The 17,093-nt window shown below is 36.4% G+C and overlaps 1 protein-coding gene across 1 annotated transcript in view; it reads right to left on the reverse strand.

Moving 5' to 3' along the window:
* Positions 1 to 17,093, reverse strand: part of KDM4C (lysine demethylase 4C) — a 246,651-nt gene that overhangs the window by 68,540 nt on the left and 161,018 nt on the right. The window contains exons 16-17 of the mRNA XM_066339406.1: positions 13,718 to 13,773; positions 10,564 to 10,672 (exon numbers count right to left, since the gene is read on the reverse strand). Coding sequence (XP_066195503.1) covers positions 10,564 to 10,672; positions 13,718 to 13,773 — 165 coding nt within the window. The remainder of the gene's footprint in view (positions 1 to 10,563; positions 10,673 to 13,717; positions 13,774 to 17,093) is intronic.

Here is a 17,093-nt window from a genome sequence, read left to right on the forward strand (position 1 = left end):
AGTGAGGATTCAGGCAAGGAAGGCAGGAGACCAGCACCGCTCAGTAAAGACCTCCTGGACAAAGTGAAATACAAGGAGGAAAAGCACTGGATGTGGAATCCTGGGAAGAATGAGAAATGCTGGTTGTGGAGGGACAGGATTAGGAAATTAGGAAAGGTAAGGTGTAATTGGAGCTGAATTTGCCAAGATACACAAAGAATAGTAAAAATGGCTTCTACAGGCATGTTGGTCAGAATTAAAGAAAAAGTGAGGTAGTCAAAAAATTTTGTTTGCCTCAGTGTTCATTAGCAATCACTTTTCCCACATCTCTGAAGTCTCTGAACCTTAAGACAGGAACTGGGGCATTGAAGTCATTCCCAGGGTAAGAGCAGATGAGGTTCAAGACCACCGGTGGGACCTGAACATACACAAGTCCTTAGGACCCAGTGACATGCATCCCAGTGAAACGTCATAATGGAATTGACTGACACAGAATTTTTTTTCCATAATCTTGCATCATCTTAGTATCCAGGGTAAGGTGATTTTAACTGGAGCACCACTGCAATTGTTACCAGTTGCATTTATGACACCATAAAGTTGTATTATTCAATCCTCTAGAAATTTACTTTTTTATTATGTGTCAGTCTAAAGCAGTCTCGAATGAATTTTGCTGTGCTACTGATGATATGCACATTTAAAAAATTCCAGCAGTTCCTCCCACATCACTGGGTGACCACCTCATCATTGCTTTATTCCTTAGAAGTCCCCAGTGTTTCATGTCCTCCAGAATCTTTGAACAGTTTGGGTTGGAAGGGATCTTTACAGATCACCTAGTTTCAGGCCCATTGCCTCTTGATCAGGTTGCTCGAAGCTTCATATAACCTGACCTTAACACTTCCAATGGTGAGGCACCACAAATTCTGTGGGCAGCCTGCTCTACCATTTATACTATTTTCAGTGTAAGAAAAAAGGTCTTCCTTGTATCCCCATCTATATCTACCTTTCAGCAAACACTTGCTGGTAGTTCTGTCACTGCAGGTCCTAATAAAAAAAAAATCTTTCCCTGTCTTTCTTACAAGTTCCTTTTAAGTATTAGTAAGTTTTCACCAGAATTTTCTCTTCTTCAGGCTGAAAATCTTTTGCCTTCTCAGCCTGCCTTCATAGCAGAGGTGGTCTGGACCTTTGATAATTTTTGTCTTGGACCCATTTTAACAGTTCAAATATTTTTTCTTGTGCTGGGAAACCCCAGAGCTGGATGAACTACTCCAGCTCCAGTACTGCCAGGTACTCTGGCAAAAGTGGAGTAGAGGGACAGTCCTCTCTCTTGACCTGTTGGCCATGCCACATTTCATGCAGCCTAGTTTCATGCACTTGGCTTGTTGGCTTTTTGGGTTTTAAGTGCACATTGACAGCTTGTGTCCAGCTTTATCCCCTTTTCTCCCAAGTCATTCTCAGCAGGGCTACTCTCATTCTATTGATCCATCAGCCCGTATTGGTATTTGGGATTGTCCCAGGCCTGAACAGAAATGTGATACAAAATTATGGAAGAATTTTTCCATTTTAATTTACATTTTAAAATATTATATGTATTCAATCACTATACAAACCAAAACCATGCACATAACATGTTCATGGAATAATCAGAGATAAATTTCCTGGATTATGGTGTCTGCAAATTCTTTTCTTAGAGCTACAAACCTGTTGCCAGTCTTCTTTACGTAGATTTCTAAATTCTCCATACTCTGGACACATTTAATCCTTGACAGTAACTACACTTATAACAGCAGACGTGTTTATGTCTCTTTCTGTTCATGTCTTCACACATTATTTATATTAATGCATTTCTAAAACTTGTCTTATCTTTCACACGACTTGATAGTACTGCACCACTGCAAGATATGAATTTGACAATTTGCAATAGGATCTGCACATTATTTTGACAGTAAGTACTATACAGCCAGCAAACTATATTCTTTCAATATCCTTATTAAAAATCTTATGAACACTGTGACTAAATCATATATAGTAAATTCTATTTTGTATATGATGGCATGGAGTCGCTACAGTTTTTAATAAATTATATATTGCAGTAAGCAACAACTGCATTATTTTTAGTTTGACACTTTTTAAAATCAAGTATATTACTAAAAGCTATTTCATTAACAGTTATAAAACAATTGGAAATATCTTAAAATCTGGCTCAAGATTTCTGTCTATTTTGGTCCCATTGCCTGTGAATGTGCACAACAATCCAGATAATACATGATTGTATTTATGACATAGCGATTGTACTCAACGGCCCAGCAATACTTTTGCAAATACTGAAAAGTAATCAATACTTCTTTGTATTACCAGAAACACATAGTAACACTAGTATACATCACTGCAAGTGGTTCTCTACTTTTTTCACAAACACAGCTGCAAAAGTTCTACTAGCTCATCATAGTTTAACAAATGAATTTCATTACAAATTGGAACAGAGAAGATGAGCAGTGTCCTCAAATGTCTTTATTCCTTTTTAATCATTAAAACAGAATGACATGCAGAATATATGCCCATTCTTTTAAAAGCTCATACAAATTTTTGCTTTGATTCCAATTCTTCAGTGCCATACCACTGAGAAACCTCTGTATTTTCAGAATTGATGTACCTTCCAATACTATAATCTTCAGCTTTCAAGCTCACTATTATTTGCCTTCAGGTGCAAATTTTAAACTGTACAGCTTTCTAAAAAACCTTTATGGCTTCAGCCAGATTCTGAAAGGCTTGTAGATCAGTCATCATCACACTGTAGATTTCTTTTCAAAATAATGTTCTTCAGTCAGAGTACACTTGTGGTTATACTCGGTTCACTTGTCAAATACAAATCTGAGGTCATCAAAAGCTTCAGGGCAACTTCAGCTATTCCAAAACTCATTTTCTACCTCTATTTTGTTGGAGAAATAGTATTTCAAGTATAAAAATAATAGGAAACTCTAGAGACGGAGAAGCAAAGGCATTGCATGTGCATGTTTCAGTAAAGCATTGCAGTGACTGCCAGTAAGGACGAAGTCAATCCAGTACCCAAGTATATTAAAACATTAAAAAAAAAAATAATAAAAAGGAGAATGGTATTTCACTATGCAGCCAATATATAGTCTAATGAAATCATGATTTTAGAGCAGACATCTCAAAACATAGGTCTAGGAACAGATGCTAATGATTCTATTTAAACATTTCTCTTTGTAATTGATGAAACGTTTAAACACTCTCATTCACAAGGTCTACACTCATTGTAAGTCACACGCCTGGCAAGGTTGAATATTCCTATTATTATTAATTCCTCAATATTCCTGTTGACTTGGATTCCTTGGCCATATACTAGCACAGGCTTTTATTTAATTCTAGTTTTAAGTCCCATACTTTATTAAAATAGAAAAACAGACAAGAAAGCACTTTCTTTCAAAGGCTGATTTGAGTGGTCAGTCCGAATTTTTCATCTCCAGAGACTCATTTATGCAGCTATAATTCATATTTATAATTAGAGCTGAGTAATTAACACTCTTTTGAAAACAAGAGACTATCTAGGTACTTGGGGAAAAGCTTTTTCCTTCCCAAAGTAAAACTGAGTTTTATCATTGACTTTAACACACAGAGAAATCCAGTTTGTTTCCTATGACCCAAAGCACCACACATATAAATAGTTAAGGAAAATGGAATTTTAAAAGCATAAACATAGACCAAGCTTCTCTTGGACACTTAAAGACAAATGGACCAAGGCAAAAATAAATTTAATAAAACTAAACTCAGCTGGAAGCCTAAGCTTTGTCTGCTCTGGGTAAACTGTTGGATGCTGTTTAACAGCTTTAGGATGGAAGCTGACATGACACTCATTTACAGTATGTATTCTACAAATTACATACTTCCTCCAACTTGTCATTAGCTAAAACTCTACATTTACATTTACACAAATTTCAAGTGGTGTCCCTGCGTCCCATCACTTTTCAGCAACTTTGCCTCTGTTTTATCTGCGTCTAACATTTTCACTGTGATTAAAAGTACTTAAGTTAGCATTTGTGCATTTCCTAATTTCACACTAGCTCATGTCTGCTGTTAAACGTGGAACAGAAACCAGCTGAGCTACATGTCCATGAAACAGCTAGCATAATGTAGTTTATGCAAAATATTGGTTTATACTGTATGATATGGTAAGGTATATCCCTTCAGCCATTTCCTTTTAGAATCTGCACTTAAATGTCCATGTTCAAGTTATTTCTTTCCTAGCTTGGTAATTACAAATTGTCATTCCACATGGCTATTTGAACTCAAAGTGTCTGATGGATGTCACCATCATAAAACAAAAAAAGAAAGCCAGACTCTTACAAAAGGAGACCAGAATAATCTCATTTCTCCATCCACATATATTTGGAAAAATAAAAAAATAAAAATAAAATAAAATAAAATAAAATAAAATAAAATAAAATAAAATAAAATAAAATAAAATAAAGATAAAATATATAATCACAGACCTAATGTGGGAAAACTACAGGTTACAGCATCTTTGTGGCATGCTCTCAACACTGAGGTTGCCTAGGAGGTCTTTTGCTCTCACATGAGAAGTCCAACAACATAATGGGTTTATACCTCTAAAATAGAAGCGATTTCACCAGAGTGTATCACATGCTTTTCTTCCCCTGTGAAAAACAAAGCAGCCAGATCTCCTATTTATTTTGTCTACTTCCACTCAGGAAAAAATAATTCAAAAGATTTAATTTTTAATGAAAATTTCACTGTCATTTAATTTTTCAGCAGTACATGACACATAACCTACCGAAAAAGCTAGAGAAATATGAAAACATGTCGGCATGCTATTACAATGCAGTAATTTGCAAACATGAAGCAGTAGAATAAAACAATTTTAAAGCTATAAACTACTATTAGTATGATACAAATACTGAGTTTTACTCTGGAAGAAATTAGTATATGTTGAATATTTAATAACGGCAAGACTGACAGGAAAGACACTTATTTCAACCCCAAATTTCTTGTGAATTGAAACTATTTAACAGCAATCACCACATCTACTAACTAAGCCATCAAAAAAAGCCTACCAATATGTTCATGTTTGCACAGATTTTTTTAATTTGTAAAAAAATTAAACTGGCTTTTTACCTCCTTTTCTATTTCTTTGTAGATGCTATGTTAAAGAAATTGCAGGTCCTCCACTACAGATCTCTGAAAATAGTAGATATTCTGCTTATTTGGTCTTCTTACTATTTCAGGGGGAGTAAGAGGGAGGACAAGGATAGAAAATGTTTCAAATATTTGCTCATATAGAACCATTTGCTTGTACAGTGTAATATATAATTTTGGTACAGCTGCATGCTAGAACTTAATCTATTCTTTTATAATTTTTCCACTGTATTTTGCTCATTTTAAAAAAAGTTAACATAACACATCCTAAACTTTGTAAAGGAAAAGTGGCACAGTAGGGAAGTCTACATTTATTTTTTACATATACTCATATGTTTATTACATATTACTCATGTTTTATTATGAAATAGATTCTAAAAATAGGCTCAAAATTCTTTTTTTTTTTTTTTTTCTTTTTAATTATTGCTTATGAAGGCTCAAAATCAAAGTTTGCCTTTCCTCTGGTAACTCTCTGGCTTGAATGCTGGAGAGAGATGAACAAGTGTCCTTATTCTAGCAAACAGAATAGCTGTGAAGGTGGAATTGGCTGCTAAAGAGCAGCACTCAGAGTCCCTAAAATTTCAAAGGGCAAAACCGACTTGCATCAATTGTTCACATATTCCCAGGTGTGAAAAACTCACTATGCTTTTACAGAAATTAACAGCAAGGCAGATGGTATAACCGTCTACTGTCAGGTATAGAACAAATAGCAATGGAAAGGAATGAAAGGTAAGGATGACATGGGGCTGAGTGGAGAAAGAAGAGGCAGGAATTCCTAGAGAAAGAATACATTTGCATACAATCTCTGGGATTCCCCTGAGGAAAAATATTCAGTGCCAGTGGGTATGAAAGCTTGTTATTCTGTATCATCAACAGTCAGGAAGTGAAGATTAATTTAAAGATTATATTTGAATTGAGAATAATGTGGCAAATATACACAAGGCTGGATATATACACAGAAGGCTATAGGCAGCAAACTCTTTAGAGAAGTAGGAAGCCCATGTTTCATGAAACAAGAGAAGTATGTTACAAGAGGTATCTGATACAATGTTTTAGAGAAAATAAAAGTATTCATGCAATTTTACTATGTCTATGTCTATGTCTGTGTCTAGACACACATTCATTTTTATTTTTAAAATACATTATAACATCATATCATGTCATTCAGGAAACTTAGTTTAGCTAGGGTATTCACCTTGAAACTGAACAGAGTAAAATCATCAGAGGCAGGAATTTACTCACTTACAAAAGTCAAAATTTAAAAGCAGACAGAGTGCTGGTGGTTTTAGGGCAGATTTTTGCTGCCCCTTTACCCAAGAAGCAACATTACATCATTACAGAGCCTTTTGAAATGGTCGAACTGCTTACTTCCCTTAAATTAATACAAATCTAGACATTTCACTATAAATTTAATGTCAGAAATTAAATCCTGGAATAATAAGGTTTAATGAGCCAACCAGGATTCTGCTGCTTCCTTCCCTCACAGGAAGACTGTCTTTTACCTGAAGCACTACTATGATAATGACTGTTATAAAGTGAGATATTAATTTTAAAGAATTAAGGGCTTTAGTTAAAGTAGACGTGGACTTGCTGACGTAGACTTCCCTTTACATTTTGAAGAATAAAGGACTTTAGTTAAACTAGACATTGCTGATGTAGACTCCCCGTTTACATTGAAACTTCCTTTTTTTTAACATAAGCCAGATTTAAGGAACCGATAAATCAGGAGACCTGTCAACTTAATCAATAGACTCCAAGAACACAATGTGATCATAAATCAGATAGTCTTGAGAAAACAGGATCCAGGTGTCACCAACACTAAAAGGTTAAAAAGGCAAAGCGAGGAAGACGCATCTTACTTCATCATTTTGAGACCCCACCCCCTAAAAAGGACCACCGACCCATTTCAAAGAACAAACTACGCATGCTTAATTGCTTTTTGGCTAATTACCATACGAAGCGGGGAATGGGATGGACCAGAGTCATGAATATGCATTTGTGTTTTGGGTATTCAACACTTTTGTACATAAAAAGACCCTGTGATCATCTGTAAATTGCGCGTGTGTATTTGGGAGCTATCCCTCACGCTGCCCAGCGTCGTCGTAATAAACATACACTTTCTAACTTCAAACTGTTAGAGAGTCTTTGTCCGTCATAGTTGGATATTGGTATTAGATCAATATCCATATTTTTTTAACAAATCAAAAGTACCCTGCCTCTCATATTCTGCTGTATTCAGCTGAGTTCCTTCTTCACAACACTCATTCCACACAAATATAAAAACTCATCTTCTTTAAAAAACAGTGTTAAGGAAGGCAAGTACTATATTTCTGAACATTGATTTATTTGGAGGACACCATAGGCTTATATACAGCTTTATACAAGTGGTTAAATGTCATTTTACATTGGAGGAGGCATCAAGAACTGAAAAAGCACTAAGGACTAAAAGCAATATTCTACCCACTGAAGGAAAAAATAGAAGAAAATTTAAGAATTCATCAACGGTTCATAATTGATTAACATAGTCTCTTAAAATTTTGCAGAAATAACCTAGGTTAGTAAATCATTTAATTTCAGAAATATTGGCTCCACACCTTCATAATCAATAATTTAAAATGAATTCAAGCCTTTTCCAAAAGGCTCCTGTTAGTCTTACAGTCTTTGAGTTATAGACAGTCCACAGAATATGTTTCAACATCTGATGAATGAATGAATGAATGAATGAATGAATGAATGAATGAATGAATGAATGAATGAATTTAAATCCAATTGGTGACCAGTTACAAGTGGTGCTCCCCAAGAATTAGGGTGACTTCTCTTTAATATCTTTATGACCTGGCCAAGGGGATCAAGCACTCCCTCAGTCAGTTTGCAGATGACACCAAGTTGGGTAGGAATGTCGATCTGCTGGAGGACAGGAAGGCTCTGCAGGGGGATCTGGACAGGCTGGATCAATGGGTCAAAGCCAGTGGTGTCAGGTCCAACCATGGAAAGTGCTGAGTCCTGCCCATGCCCTGACCAGGTGGCCAAGAAAGGCAATGACATCCTGGCCTGTACCAGCAATAGTGTGGCCAGCAGGACCAGGGCAGGGATTTTCTCCCTGTCCTCAGCACTGATGAGGCGACACCTTGAAATCTGTGGTCCAAGAAGGATATTGAGGCGCTCAAGTATGTCAAGAAAAGTGCAGGAAATCTGGGGAAGGGCCTGGAACACAAGTCCTGTGAGGAGTGGCTGAGGGAGCTGGGGTTGTTTAGCTTGGAGAAAAGAAGGCTCAGGAAGAACCTTATCACTCTCTACAACTGCCTGAAATGAGGGTGTGGTAGCCTCTTCTGCCAAGTAAGAAGCAGTAGGACAAGACACAATGGCCTCAAATTGTGCCAGAGGAGGTCAGGTTCAATACCAGAAGAAATTTCTTCACTGAAAGAGTGGCTAAGCTTTGGAACAGCCTCCCCAGGTGTTGGGGGTCAGGTTTGTCCCTTTTTCACTCTAAAGAACTTTTTCCCATAAGTTACCGAAGAGACCAAGTGTTGAATACTTAAGAGTACTTAACCAAAACAAAGAGGTGGCCAAAGCTTGGAGGAGGAGATAAAAGCGAGTTTTAGGGGCAGGTAAAGGACAGAGGCAGCTGCTCTCAGTTCTTTTCGGCATTCGGGGATAGAGAATGGCTGGGTTGCTGCTTGCTGAGAGAGAAGTTTACTGTCGCCAAAAGGTGCAGTCTTGAGAAATCCACCATCATCTGCTCGTCCTGGAATTCTGAGCTCCTCTGCCGCCCAGAGGGATCTGGGCCAGCCCTGCCCGACCGTGGCAGCTTCTTCAGCACTGCTCCTCTTGCTACAGTATGACCCTGCACCCCCTGCCCTGCTGGGACACCCTGCCCCTGCCCTGCCGGGACACCCTGCCATCCCACTGCCAGCCCAGGACTTCTCCACTGTTCCAGCTTGGTGCTCTGAGGATCCTACAAAGGCACCAAGACCAAACTATCCTGGGTTTTTGTAAAGCAAAGCCCTCAAGGTTCTTACTATTGTTTTGTTATTAATGCTGTAGTTGTTGGTTTTGTTTTGTTATATATACTAGTAAAGAACTGGTATTTCTATCCCCAAATCTTTTGCCTAAAAGCCTCTGACTGCAAATTTATAATTGGAAAAAGGGGCAGGGGGCTGTGCTGGTTTACATTCTCCATTCCAAGGGAAACTCCAGCTTTCCCTGGCAAATACCTGTCTTCCCAAACCAAGACACCAGGGAAGCTGGAAGATGTCACCATCCGTGGAAATGTACAGAAAATGAGCAGGTATGGCAGACTGAGAAAAGGTGTGCCCAGCGGGCTTTGTGTTATGCAGTCAAAGGCTGGACTTGATCATCTTGGAGGTTGCTTGCAACAACATTTCCACAATTTCTGTGTTTTCAACCCTTGAATTAACAATTTTCAAGTCACCTTACATTTTCATGTTATAAACACTCTTTGCATGTGTGTTTTAATTTATTTTTAAAAGGACACGTGAAAACCAAAGGGTTTTTTAATTCTGAACAAAAATTCAAATCAGATTCCCACCTGAAGGACAGGCTATCTATTTTAAATCACTCAAGCTGCATTTTCACATTTAGATACACAGCTACAAAAGACAAGAAATAATTAATGGAATAAAATGAAATTAAAGTATAAATAGAGTGAAAATATTAATAGTTTAAAATAAGTGAGTACAAGGTAAGGTAGACCAAGAACCACACGGGAAACAGTGTGGGGTGATCCAGAAAACTTACACTTTCTCTAAGACTTTGAATGGGCCACTAATCACTGTCTTTCTATCTGATAACACAGTCCTGCACATCCTGACAGATTAAGTAATTACCAGCAAAATAACACAGCAAAAAAAAAAAAAATGCATTTTGCACTTGTGCAAATCCTCTTCTTGAGTACAGCATTCCTGAATGACACTGTTTAATGTGTGATTTATTGTATGCATATTTTTCAACACCCTAATGGCAGAGAGACCATGTAATCAAACAGATCATGCATCTTTTCACCTTCAAAAATAGCTGAGGTAAAAATCAATAATAAAAAGACCTCATATGTACTGGGTAGTATTCCCTGTCTTTTTGGGTTTCATCACCAATACAGCTCCAAAAATGAAACATTCAGTTGATACTGGTCAAGTTTGTTATTGTCTTGGGGAAGAACAGGTTTGAATTACACTTAATAGAATACCAAAGACTGTTACCACTGTTAATTAATTGCCATTATGTTTCAAAAGGCCCATTTTAGTAAAACCAAGGTTATTTCTTTCTTACCTTAAACATAACTTACTGCTTTTTACCTGGCAATAATCATCATAATTCAGATTTTTAACACATTTCAAACATTGGAACATCTTAATAGCAATGCATATATGGAGCATATATTAATACACTACTCACCAATTTTAATCTTTGCAAAGGTATTCTGCTAGTGTCTATCGGAGTACGCTCTGTGACATTACCAAATCTGACTTCTGGGATGGCAATTGCACATATTACATGTGCCCACCTGTGAAAAGTGGCAAGTCAAAAATACCACCAAAAAACTCACAGAAATACAAGTTCTTAAGTTGTTGCTTGCTGTGTATTTGGTTTTTGCCTTTGGCTTGGTTTGGTTTTCTTAAAGCTACCCATCTGTACTTATTTCCTTATTAGGCTTTCTTAAGCTTCATTAGCACATTTTAACAAACCTTGCAGCACTACCACTCTGTGTCAATTAAATTTCAGACTGAGGTTTTATTGCAACAATTTTTAAGCATGTTTTACTTTTTATTTAAGTATTTGTAGGTGTGCTGTTCAGGTACACACATAAACACCCCACTATTTGGTTCAAATGTAATTTATCATCTACAGCATTTATTACTCTTTATTAACATTACTCAGACCTGAAAAACCATTCCTACACAACAAACAATTAAACAACAGCATCCAAGCAGCAAAGTGATCAAGCCACCAGTGCAATGCCCAAGATGAACTGGATCTCCTTTAGTGGCAAAAGCACCTGCAAATGCCTAGGACCAGTACTACATTTAAGACTTCAATGCAGCATCAGGTTTGTCAGATGATACTACATCTTCTTCCGATATGCATCAGAAAGCACTCCAAATCCTCATGATACATGAAACTCAAAATAAGAAAAGCTAAAAGAAACTTTAAAAAGCCTAAAACTAATGTTGAAACTGTATTTCATAAAGCAAAAGTTAAGCTAATGACAGTTTTATTAACGAAGAGCAGCCTTCTGAGGCTACTTCTAAAATCTTTTTTGGGTAGACAAGAAGTAAATCTGAATAAAGGAAACCACTTCCATTTCTGACTCATATTTGCCTTATTCCGTCAATTACTGTATGCCTGTTTTCATCACCCCATTTGCTCTATTTCTGTAAGCTCTGAATGCTTGTCTCACTCCACTTCTTGTACATTTTGAAGAAACACACACTACATGAGCATCTTAGCAGACTAACAGAACGTGGGGTGAAGCTGAAGGAGATGGAGGGTGATGCAGAAAACAGAAATCATTTCTCTTTCCTGCACTAGAGCAGCAGTATTTCAATAACTCATCTTTGACAAAAACACCTGCAGAAGTATAACATGACACACAAGGACCAAACAAACTCCTGTCATGTGACTTAAAAGTTGTATCGGTCAAAGTGTGAAACAAGTGCTGTACACAAAGATGACACATCAGTTAGCAAGTTATACAGTTTGGCCCAAATAAAAACAGATAAAGTTTGCAGATCCATCTTTTTATTATGATGATAGTTTGTCCATATTTTAACTTATAGAAAAGAGTCTTGTTTTGAGACTTTTTAAAGCATCTTTTGTAACAGCCATTTTCTTTTCATTGTGACCTGCCCACCTGCTAAACCACATTTTCATACCATCTGAGCTTTATGAGACAGGAATGCTATAAATAAAATGCCTCTTCAATCAGTCTTCAACTAAATATTTATCCTCTGACATCTCTCAACCCAACAGACTCAAAACAATCACTGTGCTCTGCTGAATAGAAGGCATCTCAGTCTTTCTATATGGCAAACTGCTTATTTCATGCACACATACTAGTCTGATCCATTAGCTTTTAAAAGCATAACATGCTCTTCCTGTATCTCTAATTAGTATGTACAAAGTAAAGAAGGAGAAAAGGGAATGCTCATGTAAGATTTTACAGCTGTTGGAGAAAAAAAGATGTAATTGTAACATATTTTTCTGGAAACCCAAAAATTTGAAAGGACAGCTATTGCTGAAGGACAGATTAAAAACTCCACAACATGTAACGGCTATAAGGTGTTATGGAAACATGAAAAACAGAGTTCAACTGTTTTTACAGAAATCCCATTTTATAAAGCTGTAAAACTAACCTACAGAGTGATAGAATGTAAACCTAAAAATCATATATAATCATACAAGAAAAATGATTTTATGTAAACCTTCGTGGATTTTCCCTGTAATCTATCTTACGAGGCATTTCAAAAAATTTTACATTTATAAACAAAAAAAGATGTACACATTTTTAAAGATGTAACATGGAAGCTACCAACAGCAAATATAAAAACAACATGATAAATTCTACTGAGGTAATATTTTTGTCATTTTCTTTTTATTTAGCAAGTAAACCAAGTAGCAAATTAAAGGGAATTTTAAAAATAACTAAAATTCAGCTGAGAAGTTTCATGTAGTGGCAAAAATCTCCATTAAAATAGCTGTAATAATGATGTTTTCTGAAAGTAAGGTATGACCTGAATTAAACAAAAACTTTCACCTAACTGGACAATTTACAAGTCATGAAATCAACTGCAAACCACTGATAAATAAATTCTTTCCTGATGAGTGAAAATGAAAGTTGGACCTAGATCATTCCTTACCACTGCAGTCCAAAGCATGAAAGAAAGAGGTTTACATGATACTGCTAAGCTACTAATACAAGCTAATTAATTATGAAATTATTCAAAGAGCATAAAGACTATTCTACTATCGGGCTTAAAATCATTAAGCGGCAATATTTTCCAATTTAGCTGTTAGGGTTACTCGCTATAGTATTCTGCAACCCAGATACAGTAATAGCATGATGTCAGCAACAAAACTATTTTTGACAGTGTGTGATAGAAGCGCATTTGGAAAAAAAAAAAATTCAGAATCGAAAATTATTTCAACATTATTAAAATTAATTCATTGAAAATAGTGGGTTTAGAAGTTCAAAAGTATTGTATTATAATTTTCAGAAACAAAGAAGAAAATACACTTTGCTGTTTGATAAGATTTGCCCATGAAAAGAATGATAAATGAGCACTCATTTACTTTCTTTGCACAAAGGCCAGCAGATTAAAATTTGGAACAAGCAAGTGTATACAAATACTAAAACAAATGTATGTTTTACTATCTAACTGTTTAACAAAATGCCAGTGCCATTTCAATAGAAGTATTTTTAATTCTGCAATGATTCAGCTTACAGGGACACTGTCAAGTAATTAGGGTTACAAATGCTTTTGCACATGGGAATGGACTGGAAATAAAGTCTAAAATAAGCACATACAGTCCTGTAGAATATATTACTTACTTTTTGTCAGTAGTTTCCTTTAATGCACCACCTCTCAAATTGCAGAGACAACATTCCTAAAAATAAAAATGGAGTAGAAAAAAGTGAACTTTAATGATGGTTTACAAATCAGTTCTATTCATCTGATCTTGAGGATAAGAAAACTGCTAATGCAATTAATTACTGGGTTATAAACTGTCACTTATAAGCATAGCACTTCCTTACAGGGGAAGAAAATTATACAGTAACAAAAAGAGAAACAATTCACACAACCTAAAGAAAAAAGGCATTTGAGTATTACTCAGAGAAAATGTGATAGAATCAATTTGAAAAGTAATAAAAAAACCCAAACAAAATCAACACCAGAAAACCAAACAAAAAAATCCCCAACACTTTAAATCAGTACTGCCATAGAAAGGCTGGAAATTGCCATATATTTTACAAAGGTAAAATGAAGTACATAATTAATTTAATAGAAGCTACTGAGAAACTAGCCCATAAGTTATTGATCTAGCTCAAATTATTTTTTTTCTTTTTCCTGCAGTACACCTTCACTGCTTTGATCTTCAGTACAACTCCATCTCTTTCAGGACACTCAGCAAGGTGTTCAGCAGTCCCCAGATAACATGCCAAAAAACATGGCTTTTCCTACCTCTACTTAAAACTGAGCTTTTGAACAGATGTACTCTTTTTTTCTTTCCAACCCTTCACTCCTTCTCTTCTGTCTCCTCCATTTCTGAATCTATTCTTTCCCTTTATTTCTATTTTTTTTCCTCTTGTCCCTTGAGAGGAGCTGATGAAAAAGTGTTTTGAACATTAGCTATTTTTCCTCCTGCCTGTTTTTCTGGTCTCTATAAGGAACAAATGTTAAAAATAGAGTCAGGATATTCTGTGACAGTATGCCTATATGAGACCATGGTTTTTGAACCCCTGCATTTAAGATGTCCTTGCAGGACAAACAAGCAAACCAAACAAAAACACAGAGTAAAACCCCAAAGGACTTGATGTTATACTCCAGTCTGATCTTATCTTAAAAATTTCAACAGTGAAGACTAAAAATATGTGCCAGAAATTTAACTGAATCTTGTATTACATTTCCTATGAAAAACATCTTTCTTAACCATAAAACTACTTTCTTGTAACAATTGGATCTTCTTTGCTATTCAAGCACAAAAATTTTGTCTTAACAACCAGAACCAGGAAGAACAGAACATCCTTTTACGGAGCACTTTTACTACTTAATATTACTATAGAGTTTTAAAGAAGACAATTGAGGTTCATTATTCTATCCACAACAACCTTATGATGGGACTTAATTTCCAGATCTCATTTCCCTTTCTAAAAGTAAATGCTGACTATTAAATCAGGGAACTCAAAGGCGAAAAACTATACTGTTTTCAGTAAGAATACCACTACAGTCATGGAAAATTTGTTTCTATTTGGCATTCAGTTCTGAAAGGCAAGCAGTTATATATAAAAAGCACATCATGAAACAATATGGAGATCCATACCATTACCTGGGATTTTGAAGAATACCTTAGCACAACCACAGCGTTACATAATGGTACTGCATCATCTTCAATCTGCTTCATCTTAGAATCTTGCTTACAAATAGCACAGGGAAAAGATGTTTCTTCAGCACTTTCTTGGACTGATTTTGTCACTCTCAATGTACCTATTGTTACCAATGTTATCTATCTTTATAAACACAGCTTGGTCACTGTCATATCAAGATACTAAAAAATTGGGTCCAATATGTTTATTTTCTATATGAAAATTGGGGAAGCAAGATAAAAAACAGTAAAAATGGATGGGCATACATCTCCATGACTACATAAGAGTAAAAAAATAAATAACCCAAGCAGCATAGAAAATTATACATAAAATAGAACAGCCATTCTGGAAGCAGCAAATACTACAATCTCCTAAAAAAAGCCATGCAGGACTTCCTGCAAATCTGATCCCCAAATCATCTGCAGTTGTCAGGGTGGAATTTTTTGTTAAAAATGTTGTATTCCACATATCACCGTGCCCAAAATTTGTTACTGTCTCTTTAAAACCACACAACCAGAAAATGGAAATGCAGGAAGGGCATTGCAAAGGTCCCTTAGAAGTTGGAGCCAGGAAGCAGGGAGCTCTCTGCCAGTAGCCTTTGCTGAAGGCAGAGGTTCATCTTCTGAGGAGGTTGCTTCCTATGGTTGGTTTTGGTTTGTTGGATTTTTTTTTCAGGGCTTACAACAGTAGCCACTAGGAAAAACAGCATTTTGCAATAAAAACTGTTTTGTAATGATCTCTGTACACCTGTCCCAGGGACCATGTCACCCCACATCTGACAGACCAGTTCTTCTACTGTCCCCAACATTTGTGCAGTGAGGTGGACATCAGCACCAACACCAGCCGAGCCAAACAGCCAGCAGACGGCAACAGGTGCCAGCACTGATGCCATACGCACAGGCACTTATCTGCCACCAGAGCAGCTCCAAAAGCTCCTGCTTTCCCAGGAAGGTTCTTTCTGTCCACTACCTTTCTGTCCCTTTGGCTCTCAGATTCTCTGGTCAACTGAATGCACCATCATGGAGTAGAGAGCTGATGCCATTCTCCCTGTGTCTTTCAAGCCCCGCGGGCAGCCTGGCAGGCACCATCTTGTGAATGCTATTTCCACCACTTTGGGTCTATCTTCGTTTCCCACGGCTTCAACAGATTTCGCCATTTTGTATCTAGTGATTATTTACTGGTTTGGTGTCTTTTGCTTATTGCTGTTTTGCTTGTTAGTAAACTATTTTCCCACTTTTATCTACTGGCATTTGTTCCTTATGGGAGGAAAGGAAAGTAGATGGAACTAAAAGCAGGTAACTCATTCTAGAGTGTCCACCTCTCTACACTGTATTAAACCAAGACAGCAGTTCTGCAGAGAATGAAATTTTACAATTTAGACACAGAATAACATCTGCAGACTGGGGAAAAGAGCACAAGTCTAACTCATCAGAAATCTTCGCAGGGAAAAATCTTCATTCTCCACTTTCGGATGTGAACATTCAGGGGATCCCTCATAAATCCTTTTTAATCTGAGTACCTTCTTAACATTTGGCCACAAAAATACTTTACTCTGCTTTGCAAAATAAAAAGTGCATTTGCTCCTTTTTTCAGAGCTTCGGTGTTCTTAGGTCACTACTTCAAAATCTGTTACTTGAAAAATTGCTTCTAATGCGTACTTCTCACTTTTAAGGAAAACTTTCCTTAGATTATCTGCTGTGTAACTTACTAATGCAACTAGACTGAGAATCCAAGGCCCTAAAGAAATTTTACAAATAAATTAAATTAAAATAGCACAGGAAGAGAGAGAAGTCAGATCTTTACCTACTAACTACAGAGCAGTGACATTAGGTTAAAAATAGAA

Source organism: Sylvia atricapilla, chromosome Z, assembly GCF_009819655.1.
Source record: "Sylvia atricapilla isolate bSylAtr1 chromosome Z, bSylAtr1.pri, whole genome shotgun sequence".
Taxonomy (NCBI): Eukaryota; Metazoa; Chordata; class Aves; order Passeriformes; family Sylviidae; genus Sylvia; species Sylvia atricapilla.